Source organism: Choristoneura fumiferana, chromosome 10 (assembly GCF_025370935.1).
Source record: "Choristoneura fumiferana chromosome 10, NRCan_CFum_1, whole genome shotgun sequence".
NCBI lineage: Eukaryota > Metazoa > Arthropoda > Insecta > Lepidoptera > Tortricidae > Choristoneura > Choristoneura fumiferana.
Genome location: NC_133481.1, coordinates 8,676,574 through 8,700,018, shown reverse-complemented (window position 1 = coordinate 8,700,018; position 23,445 = coordinate 8,676,574). Strand labels below are relative to the sequence as shown.

Here is a 23,445-nt window from a genome sequence, read left to right as displayed (position 1 = left end):
ATCACTTTGGTCGGAAAACAAAATATGTATTCGCTTCAAATTAAACGCTACGGAAATTTCCTACGAAGCGGGTGACGAGCCTTGTAGGGAAAGGACCAGCAATCTGGTGCCTGCTGACCATTTCTCACGAGGATAAACGCCAGCGAAAAATGAGATTCATTTCTGCACCGGATATTATTTTCGACCTTTGCTGACTTAGGCTACTATGACGATACAAATAAATATAATAACTACAGTAAATATAGTATTGTGGTTTTTGGAAATAGTTTTAAGAAAAACACGCGAGCCTTCTTATTTGGTTTATTCGTTAGCAGCAAACTGAGGTAGATCAGAGTTTTAATAACTACCCACATTCCTTAAAATACTACATTCCCTCCACCAATATTACAGAATTAACATTAACTAATAAGTAAACTTAAACAATTTGTTTCAAAATTACAGTTTGTTTAAGGCCAAAATCTTAAAATTAAATCTTATAATTAACATCCTTATTCCGTGTGTTCCTCAATGGGAAACGACGGTTCCTATCGTCCGCATGTTCCTGGCCATCAGGTGCGGGGCCCGGCTCGGCAGCCGCGGATGTGACATCTTCTGCGCTCCCAATCTCACTAGGTAGTTCCTGCTCTTCCCCATTTTCTTCCACTTCTATTGAACGTTCCAGAACTGGACTGTTCAGTGACGTTATGCTCTCGAAGGAAGTATCCGGAGATATTTGCTGTGGTATCACCTCGGGTTGTAGGTTTTCTTCAGGAGTGTCGTCTTGTAAGGTTGGGGTACTTTGTTCATAATCCTCCACCTCCTCTGTGACGGGGCTATCTTTGTAAATCAACAGCTGGTCCACATGTTTTTTTACTGTCACGTCTATGTCTGGTATATACACAATGTACATTCGTGAACCAATTTTTTTATGAATTACGCCTTGTTTCCATGTATATTTAGTGCCATTTAAATAAAAAGATTTAACTAATACATGATTTCCTTTCTTTAAATTACACTGTCTATGTCCTCCATAGTGATTAGTTTGTAAGATCTGTTTACGATTTACATTTTCATTTGCTGAGGAATTCGACGACAAGTCCTGCTCCTGCACTGGCGCCGAGCCTGTGCTTGCGTCCGCGCCGACAGTAAACAAGTCGTGTCGACAATGTAACGAGCGGCCCATCATTAATTGGGCTGGCGAGAACCCGGTTGTGCAGTGAACAGAGTTTCTATAGTCAAACAGAAACTTATTTAATTTTATTGTAAATATGGACTGGGACGGATTCTGAGAGAGTATTGCCTTTATGCCTTTTTTTTAATATTTTTGCAACTATTTTCCGCCTGGCCATTCGAGGCGGGATGATACGGCGCAATAGTCACGTGTTTGATTCCGTTTGTCCGACAAAAATCCGCTATTTGAGTGGAACAAAAGTTAGACGCGTTATCAGTAACTAAAGTGCGAGCGAGACCAAATCTACCGAACATATCTGCTAATTTAATAATTATACTATTACTATCCGTCTGGGCCATGGCATAGCACTCCACCCACTTGGAGTGCGCGTCGACAGCGATCAAAAACTGTTTGCCCTGCACCGCGCACATGTCGAGATGCACGCGCTGCCACGGGCCGGCCGGGTAGGGCCACGGCGCGAGCGGGCTGCGCGGCGGCGCGCTCCTCATAGTCATACATACACCACAAGAACCTATCTTCTCTTCAATTTGTTGGTCAATTTTAGGCCACCACATACGTTTCCTAGCTTCAGCTTTTGTTTTGACTACCCCTTGATGTGAGTCATGCAGCTCGTTCAACAGTTGTTCTCGGAACACGCCGGGTACTACCACTTTATGCCCCCGTAAAATACAACCTTGTTCTACAGTCAATTCTACTCGGCAATTGAAATAAGGTTTCAGTTGGCTGTCCTTGACTTTTCGTGGCCACCCTTTCTCCGCGTATATTTTAACCCTGCTTAAAACGCTATCTTTATTTGTTTCTATACAAATATCGCTTACTGTAATAGGTGTCAATGCTTCTGAAATAAAGTTAATGTAAGTGGCCCTATCCACTAAGTCGCCCTCGGGGCAGCCCTGCGGCCGGTCCGGCTCGTCCGCCGTCGCGCGCGACAAGTAATCCGCAACGTTATGTTCGCTTTTTATATATTCGATTCTATAGTTATATGCAGACATGAAAATCGCATAACGTTGCAGTCTATTCGCTGCCATTTCAGGAATTCCTTTTTTGGCACCAAATATCGAAACTAGGGGTTTATGATCTGTCCTAAGCGTGAACGGTACCGATCTGCCATATAAATAATAATGAAATTTTTTAATTCCGAAAATAATTGCCGTCGCTTCTCTCTGGATCTGGGCATAATTTTTTTCACTGGCTGTAAGTGAACGGGAGGCGTAAGCGATAACGCGCTCGCGGCCGTCCGGCTGCGCCTGCGCGAGCACGGCGCCCAGCGCTGGGCCCGCGTCCGTCGTGAGGATCGTGGGGTATGCGGGGTTGTAGTGCGCGAGCACGCGGTCGCTCGCGAGCTCCTCTTTTATTCGAACAAATGCCGCCTCCTGCTCCTCCCGCCAGTTCCACTTACAATCTTTTTTTAGAAGCTCATATAAAGGATTTAAAATACCCGAAGCATTAGGCACAAAAGACCTATAATAGTTAAGCATACCTAAAAATGACTGCAGTTCTGACACATTTTTAGGACTTTTTGCTTTAAGTATCGAGTCTACTTTACTTTTAGCTTTATGTAGGCCATGTTTGTCTATAACAAATCCTAAATATTCGACAGATCTTTTAAATAGTTCGCACTTGTCTTGTTTTAAACGTAATCCGGCCTCTTGTAATCTGCTTAATACCTGTTCTAATCTATTTATATGTATTTCTCGGGTCGGGCCTGTAACTAGTACGTCGTCAAGAAAAATGCAAATTCCCTCAATACCTGACAATAGTTTTTCTATCACTTGTTGAAAAATACACGGTGCGCTTGATAACCCAAATACCAATCTAGTATAGCGGTACAGCCCTTTGTGGGTGTTCACACAAGTCAAATCCTTTGATGCGTCATCGAGCTCGCACTGATTATACGCTCTCGAAAGATCCAATTTGGAAAATTCCTCACCACCGTGCAATTTTGAAAAAAGATCTTCAATTCGCGGAAGTGGGTAATTATCAATGAATAACGCTTTATTTAGAGTTACCGAATAATCTCCACAAATTCTAATATTGCCGTCAGGCCGCAGTACGGGAACAATAGGCGTTGCCATTTCAGAATGGTCAACTTTCTCCAATATACCCAAATCTAACAATCTATTAAGCTCTTCTTCAACTTTAGGTTTTAAAGCTAGTGGTACAGGACGGGGCTTAAAAAATTTAAATTCTGCATCTTCTTTAACTTTTAAATGTATTTTGTATTTATTAAACTTTCCTAGCTCACTAGAAAATACATCTGAGTATTTACCTTTCAAAAATGTAACGACCTCGGGCTCGTTGCTTAAATTATTGCAGTTCAATGCGCAAAAATGCAAATCGAATGCGCTAATAAAATCCCGCCCTAATAATGGCGGCTGACCTGTCATAACCTCTATAATAAATAATTTCAAAGGTTTTGTTTTTCCATCAAAAGAAATGGGTAATGTTACGCAGCCTAAAGGCAATATTTTACTCCCATTATAACAATTGAGTCTTATGTTGCATTCGTTTAAGGCGTATTTCTCTTTGAATGATTTATTGAAAACATAAGCAGGTAGCACGGATACCGCACTGCCGCTGTCTACTTCGCACAATACTTGCTCGCTACCTACCGACACGACTTGCTGCATAGGTTTACCGTTATCACATCTGATACTATAAATAAACAAATCTTTAATACCTTCATGGATGTCGTCGGATTCCTGAGCTATGAAGTTGTTGCACTTTTCATTAACTTTACAAACACGACTCAAATGACCTTTAGTGTTGCACTGTTTACACGTGTAATTAGCGTATCGACACTTGTCTTTTGAATGGTTTTTGAATCCACACACGGCACAGCATTTATTCGTCGGCGCGTAGGACGCGGCGCGCGGCGGCGGCGGCGTCGGGCGCCGCGCTCGCATGGCGAACACCTCGGCAGCGGGCGCGCCCGCCTCCGCCGCCCGCGCGGCCGGGCCCGTCGCTTGCATCGCCAGACGAGCACTGCGCGTAGCTTGAGCTAAGTGTAATGCCTTGGTAAAGGTCAGGTTATCAACACTTTCTGCGAATAGTTTTTCCCTTTCACGGGCGTTCTCCAGTCCGAGAACGAAACGATCTCTTAACGCCGTGTCCAATTCCTGCGTAAATCCACAAAATTGCGCTAGGCGTCGCACTCGCGCCGCCCATTCTGCTAGATCTTCACCAGGTCGCTGCTCTGCTTTATAAAATTTATAACGCTCAGCAAAAGAGCATTTTGGTGACTCAAAGTGATCGTCTAGCTTCTCCAAGAGACTCTTATATTCCACGGTGTTTAACGTCTTAGGTGACACCAAGTCTCGAGCGACGCGGTAGGTGTTTTCCACTAGCGTCGTGAGAAGTATTGAGCGTCGCTTTGTACCAGCTTTATCCGTGTCGTCCGTTAGCTCATTAGCGTGGCACATCGATTCAAATCGCTCCTTGAAAATACTCCATTCTTGCGCGCTGTGGTCGAAGCTGAGGTTGCCGCCAAAAACCACTTTTGAGTTGTCGCCCATCGCGACTCCAATATAAATACTAATTTTCTATGTATTTATACACGCGTTAGATACGTAATCGTCGCCAGTTGTGGTGTTTTTGGAAATAGTTTTAAGAAAAACACGCGAGCCTTCTTATTTGGTTTATTCGTTAGCAGCAAACTGAGGTAGATCAGAGTTTTAATAACTACCCACATTCCTTAAAATACTACAAGTATATTATGTATGTATCTAGATACAAAATTCTTAAATAGAACAATAGCGAGTGCGAGTCGATTTGCACACAGAGACTCCGTATAGTCAAGGGCAAAAATACTAGGTACGTACTTATGCACAGTGTTTTAAAAATCAAACTGAATTATTGATACCTGATATAAATAAGTTCTAGTACATCCGCTTTCAGACAAATTAAATTTTTTCCCCTAAGATCTTCCTAGGACGACTTGTAGACCTTTTTAAATCTCGATTTAAGGCTTAAACTGACAGTTCTTTTATGGATCTGACAGGACTTAAGACCACTTAAATCTAGATTAAAAAGCCTGCAAGTGGACGCTAAGATCGATCGACTCATACTTTATATAGGGGCAAACAAGCAAGCCGACGACCACGACCACATTGTCAAGAGTGTAGCGACTTATAAGAAACCATCAGTGTTTATTTTCTTCATCTTGTTACGATTAGGTTACGATATAATAATCTTGGGTATTGAACGTGTCAACGTGGCCTTGTGTGGCTGACAGCACAAGGATGTCTCATTCGTTGTAGAATGTGAAGAATATCCAGCAAAACATATCCGTTTAGTGAAATGTCGTCGTTAAATCTTTTGGTGCGGGAGGTTTGTCACTCGAGACCGAGATTTTTAAAAATATGTGCCCTCGCAATAACAGTAATCCTAATAATATTATAAATGCGAAAGTTTGTGTATGTGCGTAATTATTATTTAAAAAAATACACAAGACACTCATTGTATAACATCGAGGTATATGCACGTTTCGAACCAATCCGTCTGTGTATGAGCCAATTACTCAATAAAATTATTGTACTTATGCGTGCGTGCTTATGTTTGTGTCTGCGTGTATTTATTTGTTTGTTACGCCTTCACACTAAAATTTGTTTTGTTTTGCTTGACTAGGCGGGCTTGGCAGATAATCCACTTATATACTTCAAACATTAAAGTTATCTGAAAGTTAAATATGTTTTGTTTTTGTCCAGCAAATGTTAATATGTCAGATAAAGACACGTGAATGTTAAGTTAACAGAGCCTTATCATGCGTATATACCTAAATAAACGTGACAGTGTAGTTTGGTCTTGATACGTTTAGTTCAATTGAAACAGTAAGGGTATTTATTTATGTATTCAAAGTACTTACAAGTTACAAGGAACAAGTTTTACTTACTTTAGGACTATGTTTATTGGCGTAAATTGACACATACTTAATATTTATTTATTAATTTTCTTAATTAGGTTTTAATAAATATGGCTTTGTACATGAGAGTTTTATTTTGCCAGTGTCAAGTGTATTTTGTCGGTATTAGATGGTAAAAAAAATCTAGAAAACGAAACATAACTACTAGCAGAGGAAAAATAGAATATTTTGGCGGCAAAATATGTACCTACATCAATGAAACTTTGTTTATAACTTTATCTTGGCACTAGAGACTAGGTGTCATTTTCTATGTATTTCTTTGCGCTGAATCGAATGAGGCCAAACCCATACTCGTAGGATCAATATTTTGTGAGATATGAAGGGTTTTTCTTGAAAACATAGAAAACAAAATATTTTATTTTTAACTTGACCAATTTTGGGTTTAAGCAACAAAATATGCTTCTCAGGTTCACAGAGAGCAAACAGTATACTATCACATTCACATCTTGAGGAACTATTGTTGTTTTTACAATTTCATCAGCATCATCATTATAAGCCGTAGGACGTCCACTATTGGACACAGGCCTCCCCCATAGACCCCATAGATTAGATACTATTTATCATCATAATACAGTAAAGAATAATATGTATTAATTAATAAGTTTTGTGTTTATGCATCCGTTTTTGTGCGCGTATTTTCATTATCATCAGTTCGCACTGTATGTTATGTCTTCTCTTATGTATAACTAGCTTTTGCCCACGACTTCGTCTGCGTAGATTTAGATATTTACACAATTCTCCATACACAGACTCCATAGTACGTACAGTCGAACCTTTAGTCGATACATGTGAGTCCGGGTACTGCCTTTTCAGAACTTTTCATTTTGCAACTCTAAAACTGTAAATATTCAGGATTTATTTCAGGGCCATCGTGTAGAACGCTTTAGGTTATAGGTTAGGTTCATCATCATGTCAGCCGAAAGACGTCCACTGCTGGACATAAGCCTCCCTCATGGCTCTCCAATCAGACCGGCCTAATGCTCTCCGCATCCACCGCGATCGCGCGATCTTAACCAGGTCGTCGCTCCATCTTGTTGGAGGCATACCGACAGCTCGTCTCCTGGTCCGCGGACGCGAACCTTCGAGAACCTTCTGACCCCATCGGCCATCAGTCCTGCGAGCAATGTACTGTGTGTATAGGCTAGGTTAGTTTTATAAACATCGTGAATATAGTTTCAGAAATATTAAACAGTTGGGAAATGGAAAGTTGCGAAATTAATCAGGTTGCCAAACGTTTTACACAGAAATATTAGTAATCAACCTTTGAGTCCTGACCCATCGTACAACGCTCCCACAGTAAGTATAAATTCCCTTTTCAAGCAATGCGATTTCACTATGACTTTTTCTACGAAAAGGTTTCACAGAGGGTCACGATACAGTTGGTTCGAGTGTAGCGTACCTACCTAATGAGATTTTGCTCATACAAACTTAAATGGCCCACAAAGGGATTTTCGAAAAATATGTCTAGATAGATGTAAATTCAAACAACTGAACTTCTTTCATAATTCCAAAATCAATAAATATCATCCAATCAACATGAAAAATAGGCCCAATTATTTATTAGCACGTAGCTATATTGATTTCAATGCGGGGTCTCATTTATTAAGTAGAATATTCAATTTCTGTTGCAAATTGTTTTCGCGTAACCGACGTTGACAAGAGTATCAATATCAACTAATTATGGTTTCTCTCGGTATAAACGTGGATGGTAACTTAATTTGTTTTGTAATAATGAGATGTTATTGATACGCTTTGTGTATCAGAGGTAGACTCTTTTGTGTATGTTTTAAGGTTTCCGTACTCAAAAAGTGACAAACGGGACCCTATTAGTTAAGCCTCCATTGTCTGTTTGATTATTTAACCACCTGTCTATCTTGAAAGCTTGAGCCGTTGTAAGTAGACAACAAACAATAAAAAAGAATAAAATGGTGTAAAATTTTAAATTACAAGGGATTCCTAATTTTTAAGGTTTCCGTACTCGAATAGTGACAAACGTGACCCTATTAATTAAGCCTCCTTTTTCTGTTTGATTATTGAACCACCTGTCTATCTTGAAAGCTTGAGCCGTTGTAAGTAGACAACAAACAATTAAACTGTGAAATTTTTAATTAAAAGGGATTTCTATACCAGAAAAGTAATCAAATTGTTTTATTTCCGATTGATAGAGTACCTACGGGGATCCTTTCGATTGCCATAATTTTATAATTTATAATATTTTTATAGCCAATATTTTTTCCCGCTGATTCAAATACATTTTTAATAAATTTTTAAACGATTATCCTATAGAACTCTATAGGTTAGGTTAGGTTTGTTTTATAACAATTCTAAAAAATAAATGGTTTCAGAGAAAAAAAGAGTTATGTCAAACATAACATTATGACAAACACTACATTATGACTACCAATTTTCGACCAGTCGATATAGACCTTAGAGTACGAGATACGTTACTGGGCTGGTGAGGTGAGGTGCGGGAGACGTGATAATTAATAAGCAGGAACGCATCATTATTAGGCATCAGCATTATTATTGCAGGATATATCTATAGCTAGGGTTGACACACACTTATAAAGCTACTCCACCTCACTGGGAAGAAAGCATCTGAGCTGAAATTATAGAAGGATGACATCAACTTGCGACTGTCGAGATGTGCGAAAAAAAAATTTTTTTTTTTTCATATAATTTAATGAGTCAATTTTGTAACGCCTATATCGAGTGTATGAAAAAACGTCACAAAACTGTAATTTTTTGCTTGGAACATTTTTAAACCATCAGAATCGATTGTGCTGTTGATCGGAGTAGGAAAACCGGCCAAGAGCGTGTCGGACACGCCCAAAATAGGGTTCCGTAGCCATTACGAAAAAATATATAATATTCTTCTAAGGATTTCGTATTTTATACGTAATCTTCCAAGTTTAGGTATATTTTATACCTCAGGCTGCTATTTACTCTTAAACTACTAATAATTCTCAAAAAAACTTAGCCGTTATAGTTTTCCTTGAAAGTTTGATATATTTACTTCCAATTCTGTTTTTTTTTTTAATTTTTCACCCACCGGTTTAGATTTTAGAGGGGGAGGGGGGACGCTCGATTTTAATGAAATTTTGCACTTTAAAGTTGAATATTTTGCAAACAAATCACTGAATCGAAAAATCGTTTTAGCAACCCCCTAATGATTTTAAAAGACCTATTCAACTATATCCCACACTACAAGGTTGGATGAGAAAAAAAAATCACTCCCACTTTACATCTATGGGAGGTACACTAAAAAAAAAAACTTTTTTAATTTTTATTGTACCATTTTGTCGGCATTTTTTACGTACATATTCGTGCAAAATTACAACTTAATAGCATTGATAGTCCCTGAGCAAAGCCGCGGACGGACGGACAGACAGACAGATATGGCGAAACTAGAAGGGTTCCGTTTTTGCCATTTTGGCTCCGGAACCCTAAAAACTATATTTATTTATCCCAAAATTGACAAAAAAAGAAAGGGTACACCTCCACTTTTTTGTGAAAACTTCCCAATAACCATTTCAAAAAGCGAAAGAATACTGTAACATAATTTAATGCAATATATTACATACCTATACAAAACGTTAATTAATAATAATCAATTCTGATATTAATTTACCATGTTATTATAATTTATCGTCATATTGTCTTTTTAATAATGTCTGTGAATGAAAATTCCGTACTTAATATAAAAAGTACTTGCAGTCAATCAAACTGATTCGTGTACCAGGGTTGGAACCTTTTAATATATGTATTTACTCCAATCTGCGCTGACTATGGGGTGGCAGAAGATACCTATCACGTGTTGATGGAATGTGTGCGGAGTGGGCCTCATTCCTATACCTATATCGTACTTAGTATAGGATCTTGTAACCTGCCTTGGCTGATCCGTCATCAGACGAAGCCAAACTTTTATGTAGAATGTATAAACTCACATAGATTTTAAACTCGTAGTTCTAGAAGCATTCCATAAATAACTTAACTATCTTTATAATTTTGAAAAAAAAATGAATTTCACTATAATTTCTTTGACAAAAGAAATGGAGGATGTCAACATGACATTAGTATCATTAAGGTCATGATTCAGTTTGTTCAAGTATACACGAAGCTCGTAACTCGTCATGCTACTTACGCAGAGTCGAGGAATTTACATCACAATTTTATCATTTATCTGTCAAACCTCATTTGCAAGTAAAAATACTCGCACAAAATGGGTTTTCTGCTCGAACTCGCAGCACCACTCTTCAGCAAACAGTTATCCTTTAACACGGTATACGGTTTTGGCTGTACGTTGATATGTAACCCGGTGAGTCAGTTTTCCCTTTTATTTTATATATATTATACACTTCCCTGAATTAATACACCTGAAAGCCATATCAAACATGCGTCATTAACAACTTTTACTTAGCTGGGCTGACACAACAAAATGCTCGAGCATGGATTAAGTATTTCTTTCAAAAAGCACTTAGTTAATCGTCAATCAAGCACCAGCTAATTGCCCCGCGTGAACGATCACTTCTCCGCCCGATACTCTCGGAACACGCGATTGCGTGATTACGAAAGAAAGGAATAACGCTGGTCACGTTGACAGAGATTTGCTCAAATGGCCATGCTATAAAAAATGTAGCCCCGAGGTTATTAAACACAAATAAAAAACAGTCAAATACGCAAATAGTTGTGGCTATTGTGTCGAACTAGAGGGTAGGTTGATGATTGATCGGCTTCGATTATTGTTATGAGTGGAACACAAAGAAATAAACAAATATTTAAGAGTTTAATGTGCTGTTGTATTTAGTAGATATCTAAATTCCTTCAGCTATGTCCTATCCATGGGTTATTTAGGTACCTACCTAATACTTATTAGTTTGAGGTAGGTAAATTATTCCACCAAATCCAGTAATGCCACCAAAATTGAAACCGAAACCGAATTTCGGTTTGTGAAACAGTTAAACCCTACTTCATTGACTGGGTCGACATGTATTACCAGTAATTAACATTAATAACATACGACAGTATCAATGTGTTCTACGTTAAGTGCTAATTGATTCCCACGTGAGATTGGTAATAATAGGATTTACAACGTAATGCGATGCAGCTTCGCCTTGGTTGACTATCACCTTACCAATTAGGTAGTTAAATAGTGTAAACTCCAATTCAATAGAATCTGACAATCCTGTAGACACTTCCAGCCTACTAATATAAACACCGGGCTGCCTAAGGCTTTGTGATGTGACTATTATTCTTTTTTGATTCCTTTTAGATGATAATTGCAACAACAGGGACATATATAATCAAGTGTGCCCACGATAGGGTGTCTTAAATATGTAGAAAATTGACAGATTCTATTGAATTGTACTTTAGGTATCAGTTTTGTAAATGGGATAAAACTATGAGCACCTGGTTATTTTACGATCTTGACATTGTACTACCTTGTCATTCTACAACCTTGACACCTGGACATTTTACGACTTTGACGTAAGACGCCGGAGGAACTTTTTCGATATTGGTATAATGATAAAATTATATCGACAGAGTGATTCAAACTCGACATGTTTTGTTTTTGTAAATCAAAAAACATTTTGGATACACATCCAAAAGTAGATATTCAAATTCCATAAAATTACATATACAAGGTTGAGTCAGAGACCCGTCGATATAGCCCTTGTTTATGTTTGCCATAAAATTAAAATAATTCTCATTTTCCTTCTTGATTACTGAATTATTTGTCGAAAATATCGGCCTCAAGCTGTTTTTTGTGAGCAGGCGATCGGGTAATTAGGCGAAACATCAATCGTAAATAAATACGATACAATGTAAACACGAAAGCATACTTACAATCTTATTTTGTAACTCGGCCATGGATTACAATAAATTAGGGTGCAAACCGGCAGTTAGGGTTGTCTTTTGGTTAGAGACAGCGGTATGACGGGACGAAGGGCCACAATGCTCCCAAAGTACTTCAAATACAGATTTTGATGTAACATCGGTGACATGACGAAAGGACATGGCAAGTGCGAAAGGGCTTTAAGGATTAAATCCTGAGTTTTCCGATGCATGGTTTGAGTGCCGAGAATTCCCGTGTCCCAACAATCGCTAAAATATGAATGAGGATCCATTTGCTGGTGCGAGCGGACCTATTTTGGTATTTATCCACTATACCAACAATAAACTCTGCCCGTGTTGGATTTTTAATAAATTAATGCCCAAATTATATCTATAATTGGTCGTTGAACCTGGTTTAAACTTTATACTTCTATGTACATATAAAACTAAGTAAACTGCTTAAATTCGATTAAAAGATATGAAATTCCAAGCATTTTATTCATTTTTGATATCATGTTTCATAGTAACATTTACTTATTACGTCCTACACAATCGCTATCCAAATAGAACTAATGTACTCAAGTTTTATTTTTCGATACCTGTAGTCGCCTAACACACTTGGAATCACAATCGTTTTCGCCAGTTTTAGTCAAACGATATAAGATGAGGGTAGAAAGAGATGGTGAATGCGATCGCGAACGTCATAGCGTTAGACAATACGACCGCAGGTTCAATTCCCGAATTGAGTACAAGTTTTTTTTTTAATCTATACATGCAGTTTTACTTGTCACTAAAATCGATGACATGGTTCCTAAGAACAGATTTATAGTGTCAGACTTATCCTTGCCCGTGCTGACCGATCTGAATATGCCACCTTGTATAACTACATGTATAGCGCCCTGACGGAATGTCGTTGATACCCTGGAAGACTGGCCGTGCGCTGGTGTGGGACGCTATCTCTGTACAGATACCCTGGCAGCGTCCTACCTACCAGCAACTACCAAATGTGCGGGGCGGCGGCAGACGCCCGGGAACGCCTCAAGGTCACAAAATATAGCTGTCTTGGCGCCCAATATCATTTCTTTGCTTTCGGCGTCGACATTCTAGGTCCTTGGGGTAAGGGTGCGCTGGAGCTACACAGGGAGCTCAGCAATAGGTTAAGGGAGGCAACAGGCAACCCTCGCGCCGGCAGCTTTCTCGCGCAAAGAATCTCAATCGCAGTTCAACGCGGGAATGCTACCTGCGTGATGGGCACCATGCCAAGAGGCCCACCTCTCTTTTTAATTAAAGTTTTAGGTTTAGTTGTTTTTATTTAGTAAAAGTTTTAGTCCTATATATATTTTGTATTTTATTACATGTGATATTGTTTAATTTTTCACACATGTAATTTTTTTAGTTTATATTTTATAGAAACAAGTAAGCATAAAAAACCCGGCTAAAAAGCTTTTCCAAAGTCAATTATAATCAATTATTCATTCGTTTTAGGTGATGGAAGGGTGCAGATATTTAATTACATGCCAGGCCCTGTTAATATTTTTGTAAAATTACATCCTCTGTAACCGTAGCGAAAATTTGCATATTGTACGATATTTACGGACATTCGCGTTTTATTCCGTTCCATCGTCGTTTCGTTTATCTTTCGTCAAACGACCGTGATGGAAAACCATATTGTTTAGTCAAAGGGATTAGTGGAATCAGCATCGCTGGTCAGTTCGTCGTCAGTTCCCTGCGTAGAATCACGTTCGTGATCTAAAGTTCGACAGACTACAGTAAGTACTAACCTAACTTGTGCTGAAACAGAACAAGATGCTTTTAGCCTGACGATTGTCAGTTTGAGAATGTTCCCTGTTCCGCATAAAAAAGCGCTTTGGATAGAAAAAACATTGTGTCCATATTCGGGTGTGTCGTGTCCGCCAATTTTCATAGAAATCGGTTTTGTATAATCAAACTTTGAAATTAAAGCACCAATTAAAACAAGAGCCTAACGTAAGAGCGCCGTTAGTTTAGGCTTGAAATAATATTACTAAATGTGGTAAGTATGACCGCCAATAGTTCAAATTCAAAATTTTCAAAATCATACTAACCTACTTATTTATATAATAGCGGACAATCGAACACCTGTAACCCAATACGAAGGAGCCATATCACCACTGCACGTTTATCATAGAAATGTCCGTCAGATTCGATCACAAAAGCTTAGTCTATACTTTACAATATCAGCTAAAATGTGTGTCGAACGACAGATATGTACGGTCGACTCTTGACACTGCTGGCGATAGCGGTAATAGTGTCCGGAGAGCTCAATCTCTGCAGGAGAAAAACATACATAGGGCGCGCCGAACAGGCTGATGATAATGGCAAAAAGTGCTGGGACAAAGTGAAGGTGCCCTTCTGCAGCGGCAGATGCGACTCCAGAGAGGTATGTCATATCTTTTTTCCGTAGTTTCTATGGTTTTATTTATGGCAATCGGCAATCTTCATGTTTTGCTGTTATTTTTTGTGAATTTTGCCTTCAGAACTTGATGTACCAAACAAGGCAGTAATCACTCCCACATGTAAATAACTTAAGTACTCGCCTGTTTTTAACCTGAAGGTCTGCGTGAGATGCAAACGATAACAGCAAAATGAACAAAATCAAAACATGATGCTTTTAAAAAATATAGGTATAATAAAAATTGATTGTAAAACGCCTAATTTATTTGCTCTATCTGTAACGGATAACTCACGTCTTTTAGTCGATTTAAGAGGTGAGATTTCCGTTACAGAATCATTTAATAGAGTGGGTCTCACGGTAGTTTCATGTTAAAAATTTCTTGAAGGTGTCCGATTGGCGGTTCCCCTTTAAGAAGTCCCACCATCCGGTGTGTATGCACAGTACACGACGCACGCTGCACGTCAAGCTGCGGCACTGCGACGAAGGTGTAGCTGAAGGCACCGAGCAGTTCCAGTTCATCGGTGCCGAGGATTGTCGCTGCATGGTAAGAGACCACCAACACTAGCGTCTTTCGAGAGTCGTCGTCGTGCCAGCAGCAGCAGATGGTAGGACCTTGTGCAAGGTCCGCCCGGATTGCTACCACCATCTTGTTCGCTAATCCTACCATAAAGCAGCAGTGGTTGCACTGTTGTGTTTCGGCATGGAGAGTTAGACAGCCGGTGAAATTACAGGGACTTGAGGTATTCCATCTTAGGCATATTTATATATTTTTTATTTTGGGGAAAATTGTAGAGCGTAAACTAAACTCCTAGACTTTAACAAATTTTATATCATTCAGTTAAGGATCATTCAAATAAATAATAAGAAAAATAATAATAATAATAAGAAACAAAAGTAGTATTTTCTGTGGACTACACGAAGTCATTGAACTTAGATTTTCTTTGAATAGTCTTAGACTTAAAGTGCATAAAATATAATGACAAAAAAAACGTTCCATATCCATAAGAAAGACGCGATAGGTACAATGCAATTGACCTATTAATTCAAAATCCCACTGAAATATATATTATTCTGCTATATGGCTCTGTGGGATGTTACACGCGCACCAACGTATTTCGAGCTAAGAAGTTTCGCAGAACTAAATACTGTTCTAATCATAGTTTATATCACGAAAGTTTATATTTAAAGCAGTTCAAATTTGGTTTCACAGCCAGGAGCAAAAATCTCAACAGATGAATATAAATATAACCTGTACTTCTACATCAAAGTTATATAATAGGTGAAGTTTGCGTGGTCGTTTCTTTGTGTGCAAGGAGTAATCTTTGAAACTACTAAACTGATTCTAAAAAATTTTTTGCTAATCAAATGCTGCAGTATCCCTGATTAATTGAGACTGGTTTTTATCGCGAGAAAGCGTAAAGTTCCCGCAAGATTCAGACAAAGTTGCGGACAACTTCACTAACACGCGTTTTCTCAGAGGTAAGACCAAGCTAGATCAATTGTAACCCCCGAAAACAGCCACATAGCTAATGTCATCGAAATTGTTAGAGCCGTTTCCAAGATCACTGAAAAATATTTAAAAGAAGTTCTCATTACGGTATTGGATAGACAAAAAACCTTTTGGCTGTATAAAATGTAGTCCGGTATTCATTTTGTTCCGTTACATTGTTCCCTTTCTTTAGCCAGGATACAGTAGAAGAAACTGATCGCGTACCGGGGAAGAGCTTTTTCGCTGCAAATATCATGATGTCATTCCATACATCTGCCTAAGAAATCATCTTGAAATTGATTGTGAAAGGGTTCCACTTCCACCATGGTATTTGATCCAATTTCCTCAACTGTATTTTAACTTTCAACTGTATTTCTCGGCCTTCACTGTCATATGTCATGGGTTTCTAAGCTGTATTTACCTACCTTTAATTCGATGTCAAAATCACCAATCTGAACAACAACATGCTACTCTCTTTCATTACGTTACACGCCTGTAGTCTAATTAAATGGTTTTCCTATCACTCCCACATAGTTCATAAGAGTTGATTAGTTCTGCATTAATAGGATTAATTTACGCCGTCGGCTAGTGCACACCAGTGTGGCACATCAACATCTTGATTCTTCTAGTCTTCAGTTTGCATATATATACTTATGACGACAGAATAGCCAAATGGTTATAGAACCTGACTATGAAGCTGGAGGTCCAGGGTTCGATCCCTTATCGAAGCAAATATTTGTATTTGCTAGTACCCATATAATATAATATAATAGTATTTACAAGCTTTGCTTAGTTTAGGATTAAATGTACTTACTTATAAATATTTTGCGCGATATTTATTGTTTCTATATTATTCCAATAAATAAACTATTATTTTTTCCACAACCTTTCATATTTCTATAGATTTCACTTTGAAAAAATCGTTGGATATTTCAACAGACAAAAATTAACAGATTATAAGGGTAGGTATCATCTTACTTGCCAATTCTCATGCCTAACCCAGCAGTGCTTGTGCTGCTGGTTTCGGCATGTGTAGGTACTAACAATAGGTACTCTATCGAAGCCATCTGGGCTGGAACGCATCTGTATTCCTCTGATGCGGCGGGTGTCCACTGATAGTGGTGCGCACTTAAAACCAAATGACAATATTGCTCGTTTTTCGTCCTATTTTATATTTTAATAAAGGCTTGATATGTTTGAACGAGACTATCCATTCGTTTCAATTGGTCAATAATTAGCCTAACGCACCGCCTATAACGTTATACAACCTTAATAAACAGTCACGAAGCTGCAGCTGTTATTATATATTATAGTGCCTTTCCCGTTTATTATACTAAAACATGAAAGCAATTTTATTTTATTTGAGAATTTTATTGCGACGTGAAGCACTCCTATGGTTAGCGTTAAATAGACCAAATTTAGGTCATACTTTACCGAAAGACAAATACGAGTTAAAAGATAGGTAATCATTTTCATGCAATAGAAAAACAAACAAAAAATCTACTACCTCTAAAAATAAGTATGACTAAACGTACCTATGCAAGTATAGCTTTAATTTTTTCATTAATAAAACAGAGATGGTGTGTTTTACTACTATTTGTTTCACGATATTTTACTGACTTGTTTAAGAATACAAGTACCTATTGTCAAACAACTAAAATAGTAATAAAACACACCACCTCTGTTTTTATTAAATACGAGTACTCCGTCCGCGTAGAATTCGGTTTTCACTATCTCCCAGGAACTATGCAATTTTCCGGGATATAAAACTATCCTATGTCCTTTCTCGGGACGTAAACTATCTGCATATCGAATTTCATCTAACTTGGTTCATACAAACAATCTTCACAATCTTTCACATTTATAATATTGGTAGGATTTATAATTATTTTACCTTCTCCAGACTTGTTCATCCCAGCACACCAGTTGCGAGTGGCTGCCACCACATTCGAGCATCGTCGAGGGAATCTTGGACGAAAAATATGAAGATAATAAAATAGACGACTAATGTTTTGCATAACAATTTACTTATTAATTATGATTGCTTAAAAAATATCACATCTTTTTTCAATTATATGATATCGTCTAAAGTTGTTTTTACGTCATTCCTTTAAAAACTAATGATTAAAAATATTATCGTAAGTTTTCATTGCCTCTCATTTTAATTAGCTAAGATACCATGTTTCGGAAACTCTCTTTCTTAAAAATGCTGCGCCCTTCTGGGTTTCATAATGTTAAAGTGCTATATTGTACTTATTAACATGTGAATTGCATTTAATAAATAAATAAATTAATAAATAAACATAGGAACACAATAGCTCATGAATTAGATACTAAGGCATATTAAATAAATTAATGCTTATAATAACTTATTTAGCAAAATTACTTCTTACTCTGAAAGGCTTGTAAGTTCTTAGTTTTTTTTACCAAAAACGAAGTAATTACTGTGCCTTAATATATTTTTGTGACTTTGCTATTTAATAAAAATGTTCTGTTTCCATCGAAACTTGATTTAGTTTGAACAAATTGAGTATTATAAACCTTGAATTTAGAAAAACGCAAAATGTTCGTAGCTCCTTTACATTTATCTCGCAGACGTAAACCGATTGAACTTTTATTTGTTCTATTGGCTACTTTGAGTACTTACTAATAGGCACAGAAACGGACAAAAACATTAGTAGTAACAGTATTCCAGTGACATTACCTTCTGTTTGACTCCAGCGTATTTTTGTGGAAATGCATTCCAAAACAAAGTAAATAAAACAACATGAGACATGAAATTAGGACATACCACTCTCACAGGACCATGATATTCCAGGAACACCGTCCCCGAGCATATTTCACAGAAAATAATGTTGTCGGTTAACATTTGAGCTATTTTTAAAGTTAATGTTGTTTGTGGAAATTCATTAGTTTCATTATTTCAAGCAAACATTTAGTCTGATCCAATTTAAACATTTATGAAAGTAAATCATTTCGAGTTCCACACATTTTGAGCTATTTTTAATTCGATTCCTTAAAGCAAAGAGCACAGCTCGAAACAAAGAACGGGAGGAAAAATTGGCTGCACTGAAAAAATATTTGAGGAGAAATGAAAGTACAAGTGATGCTTCTAAATGTATCATTTGGTAATTTCCACACATACATGATGCAATGCTTCCAAGACATAGACAGCTAGCTGCTTACTTGTTTCATATCTTTAAGCCTATTGTTTCAACAATAGGCTTCCAGCAATAGGTTTGAATTAAGTACCTATCTTCGAATAAGTACCTATCAATAATGTCAATTACCTTATAGAAGTAGGCATGGAAAAATGTTCTTAGTGTAAATAAAGCTACAAGTAGAATAATGTTCACATTTCGATGTCATTAACAATTAAGTAGTAAGATCGGGGTTAAACCCAAAATTGAAATTGAAATTTTGGGTTGAGTTTGGGACATTGGTGGTTGACGTACGTAACTTGGTGCAACTCACACTTACTGATTTGTATAGGGTAGTTCTATTTATAATAAAGTAATTCAGCGGATGTATTGTACGTGCAGAAAAATTACGCAGCCTCATAAAGTTTTTAAACACGCTCCCAGAAAAATCCGGGAACTTTATATATGACTGTCTCCCGTAGAGTCATATATCAAGAAAACTTGGGGCAGGTAAAGTTAGAAGTCGCAAATTACTCTTTCGTGGCACACGCCGACCGTTATGTTACTTTGACGATGGCCTTTCTTATGCTACTCTTGTGTTTTAAATCTCATATTAGCATATTGTCATTATTAGAATTTATTTATCTCGGATTTTTTTCTGGATATTTAAAAGTTTTCCTAAATTTAATTGTGCATACTTATAGGTACTTATTAGTTGTGGACCAACAAAATTATCAGTTTTGAAACAAACGGATCAAGAATCAAGATTAGGAAGAATCGTAAACTTCTAATAAATATTGCGTGACGTTTCAATACCTATTATCAATAAATTAACGGTAATTCAACAGCTCAATGACGTAAGAAAGGAGCCATATTTTATTATTATTTTAACGACATTCGTAATTCGATTTTAACGCCTCATGCGTTTTAATAAAATAAAATATATATATTATTATTTTAATTTTTTTAACCGACTTAAAAAAGGAGGAGGTTATCTATTCGGATGTTTTTTTTTATGTTTGTTACCTCAGAACTCCGTCATTTATAACCCGATTTGAATTTTTTTTTCTTTATTCGTCTAGGAATGCCTTCAATTAGGTTCCATAAGCACCAAATCTAAAAAACTAAAAAGCGTGAAAAAAAATATTATAACAAAAAATTGATCCAACTACAAAAAAACACCAAAATAATTTTCTACCACTCTGAATTCGGTGCCTCAGCACGAGCCAGCAGGAGTGGACCAATAGTCGTCTACCTCACCTACATACTATACGAGTATATTGGGCTCCAATTAATCCTGCTGGCTCGTGCTGAGGCACCGACTTAAGACTGGTAGAAAATTATTTCAGTGGTTTTTTGTAGTCGGTTTAATTTTTTGTTATATTTTTATTTTGTAGAGTCGAGTGCAAATATATCGACACAGCCAAAGTGTCAAAAATATGTATACACGACCTTAATGTTAAGTGCATAAAGTCGTGTAAGGAAAATCGCATGGCAGATTAATTTATTTTAACATTTAACTTTCGATGTTAATTTTTGAATCCAGTAGTCACGAATTTTGAGCCAAACATGTATGTAAACCTAAGACTAATTTATTCCTCAACTTTATCCCGACTATCAAATTAACATATGACCTAGATTATCAAGAATGAACTGCATGAAACACTGCCCTGAAAGTTTGTACAACAAAGAGGCTTCTGAACCCCAAGATTGTGATAAGATTGTGGGGAAACTATAATCAAAGTTATCATTCTACGTACCCTACTTCCTTTAGGAGTCGTACAATAGATCTTATTTACGAAGTCTGTTAAGATAATCATATCGTTATATTCAAAATGGATATACTAGTAACCGATTAGAGAAAATTTAAAGTAAATAACATGTTGTATGTAGTAGTGCCCAAAATAATTCAGAAAAGTAATTTTTCGAATATGGAACGTCGACTTATCTATACGGGCACGTTACTCGTACTAGGTACTATAGGTAGATACAACAAGTCATTCACTTACTTAAGTTTTTCACGTATACAAGCATGTGATTTGGCTATTAGGTATCCAATGATATTTCTTTTTATAACAGATATAATGATATATTGGAGCCAGGCTGTCTCGGAATAGTCAGTAAGTTAGACTCAGTAAAGTTGAATGACCGCTAGATGTCTGACGATCTGAAAGAAGTGATGAGATAAGGGTAGCAGGTTTGCGTGGTTTTAATGTATGTACTTATACATACTGTATAACGCTGTGCAGCACAAGTATTTATATTAAGACGTCTTTTGTGGTGTAGATTACAGTAGGACCTATATTAGCTTCTTGAGGCCCTTCTGTTTTCACAACTTGAACCGAACGTCAATCAAGTAATAGAGCAGGCGCCAAGGGAAGTTGCGTATGCAAAATTAGGGGACCGCATTCTGTGAATAGTTTCAAAACTCAGAAAAGCTTGCAAATTATGATCCGGTGGTCCATTTTTTTTATGTATACCCCATCCCTTAAAACATCATGTAAATGGACTGAAAAAATTGCTTTTGGAACATTTTAATAACTAATTTCGTGATAATATACATTTTTTAAAGGTTTTATACATATATATACTAACAGTTGATAACTTTTATTTTTAATAATAAGAAAAAGTATTTTATCCAAAATTTTATTTTTAGTACAAGTTTTTTACTCACTGTACTTTTTGTTGATTGTACTTTTAAGTCATCTAAACTACATTTCCGTGCCAAATTTCAAATCGATGCCATTAACCGTTGAAGAGTTCCGTCCTTCAGAGACGATCCTAGTTGGACCACCAGGATGTCACTATCCGATTGTTGTATTGTCATTAGATTTACATAAGTATGCCAAATTTCAAGTCAATCCGGCTACTGAAAGTGTGTTAAATGAAAGCTGGTAAAAATGGGATATTGTCAGGAAAAAAAATATTAAAATGGTTTAAAAGCATATTTTCAGTCCATATACACAATGTATTAGGGGTTCAGGTGTAAAAAATGGACCTCCATTCAGAATCATAATTTGCAAGCTCATCTGAGTTCAAAACTATTCACAGAACGCGGTTCTCTAATTTTGCATACACAACTTCCTCCAGAACCTGCTCTATAAAGCATTTTTTATGTCATATATATTACGCCAGGCCCCACGAGGTTATTATACATTGTGTTATTTTATAAAATCTTTTAAATTATTTAATTTAATTTGGTTCAGAAAACCGTTTAAGATAAAATTACCAAAGCCTAATGCAAAAAGAACTTAAAACGTCAATTTATTTGCTTTACGCGTCATAACGATGAGTTTAACTGCTTTTTTACTACACCCCGCCTTTTCTCTGTTTCCCTTTTACATCGTAAAAATAAAAATGTCTTTTCACGACAGTCATTACAGTAAAAAATTCAGATGGCAGTGACAAGTCAGAAAGATGCATTTCTTTCCAAAATACTCGAAGAAACTGAATAAGAAAACCGCTAAAGTTGTTTTTACCCTAAGTTGGGACCAAAATTAAATAAGTTCGTGTGAAGTATGTTATTTATATTAATGCACTTTTCTTTAGCCGGTACCCATTTATTGCGCTGTGATCAGAGTTACTCTCTCGGGGTATACATACGTAATACCAAATTTTAACTCAATTAATATAAAAATTGAGTAAAATTGGAGTTTCATGAGTTGACAAACAAATAAAATAAAACAAATAAAAACGATGCATTCTTTATAACGTTTTAAACTTTCGTGATTTTCACTCATAGTCAAAATACCACTACAAGACTCATTATCACGCTACACGCCTACTCGTGACCACGGCCACTGTAATGTAGTCGTAACGTCGAGGTAAATATTACTCATGTGTTGAACGTGATAAGTTCCATTGTGGTATTTTGACTGTGATGTATTTTTCTATGAGCTGTCATGTTATACAAATAATATACCTACGAAGAAAATTGTATAATGCCGGTCTTTAACATAAAACTATTAAATTTATTGACTCATGCGTTACTTCGCGGAGGTCCATATCAATGAACTAAAACAATTACTTTGCTCACCCGCGACCTTATGATAGCTACGTTTATGCAAGAAATGTGTGTTCACGCAGTTTCTCCACCTACACACTGTAAGAACAGACACAAATCACACAAATCCGTCTATCACCACCACCACACTACACTGACGCGATTCGAACACATTTCATGCATAAATAAACGTAGCTTAGCTATCATAAGGTTGCGGGTGAGCAAAGTACCTAATTGTCTCAGTTCATAAAACTATTAGGAAAAGTTGTTAAGCTGTTCAGTTTTTTCTAGACATCTAAAAGATAATAGTTTGAAAACTCAAAATTTTAGTAAGACGTTTCCCAGAAGCGCACACCCACAAATGCATATCAGACACATTTACCGATAAACAGAGCTTGTCCAACTTAAGCAGACCTCAGTGGAAACTTTTAACTGCTATCACGTGTATTGTT

General features: G+C 37.0%; 2 protein-coding genes across 2 annotated transcripts; one reads left to right on the top strand and one right to left on the bottom strand.

Annotated features, from left to right (window-relative positions):
• Positions 1 to 268: 268 nt before the first annotated feature.
• On the bottom strand, positions 269 to 3,987 carry LOC141431597 (uncharacterized). The gene is made up of 2 exons (XM_074092772.1): positions 3,852 to 3,987; positions 269 to 1,030 (listed from the first exon to the last, which is right to left on the bottom strand). The coding sequence occupies exons 1-2, from the start codon at positions 3,855 to 3,857 to the stop codon at positions 467 to 469; spliced, it is 570 nt and encodes a 189-aa protein (XP_073948873.1). The 5' UTR covers positions 3,858 to 3,987; the 3' UTR covers positions 269 to 466.
• Positions 3,988 to 13,615: 9,628 nt separating this feature from the next.
• Positions 13,616 to 17,940, top strand: LOC141431596 (thyrostimulin beta-5 subunit-like). Its single transcript, XM_074092771.1, has 4 exons — positions 13,616 to 13,696; positions 14,171 to 14,346; positions 14,747 to 14,905; positions 17,754 to 17,940. Exons 2-4 carry the CDS (start codon positions 14,173 to 14,175, stop codon positions 17,856 to 17,858), a joined length of 438 nt encoding a protein of 145 aa, XP_073948872.1. The 5' UTR covers positions 13,616 to 13,696; positions 14,171 to 14,172; the 3' UTR covers positions 17,859 to 17,940.
• The last annotated feature ends 5,505 nt before the right edge of the window (positions 17,941 to 23,445 follow it).

What these genes read in the sequence shown, in the direction of transcription:
- LOC141431596 (XM_074092771.1), top strand. Translation starts at nt 14,173, where the DNA reads ATGTACGGTCGACTCTTGACACTGCTGGCGATAGCGGTAATAGTGTCC. An exon ending in GCAGATGCGACTCCAGAGAG is followed by an intron (nt 14,347 to 14,746) that starts GTATGTCATATC and finishes AATTTCTTGAAG; the next exon opens with GTGTCCGATTGGCGGTTCCC. An exon ending in CCGAGGATTGTCGCTGCATG is followed by an intron (nt 14,906 to 17,753) that starts GTAAGAGACCAC and finishes TACCTTCTCCAG; the next exon opens with ACTTGTTCATCCCAGCACAC.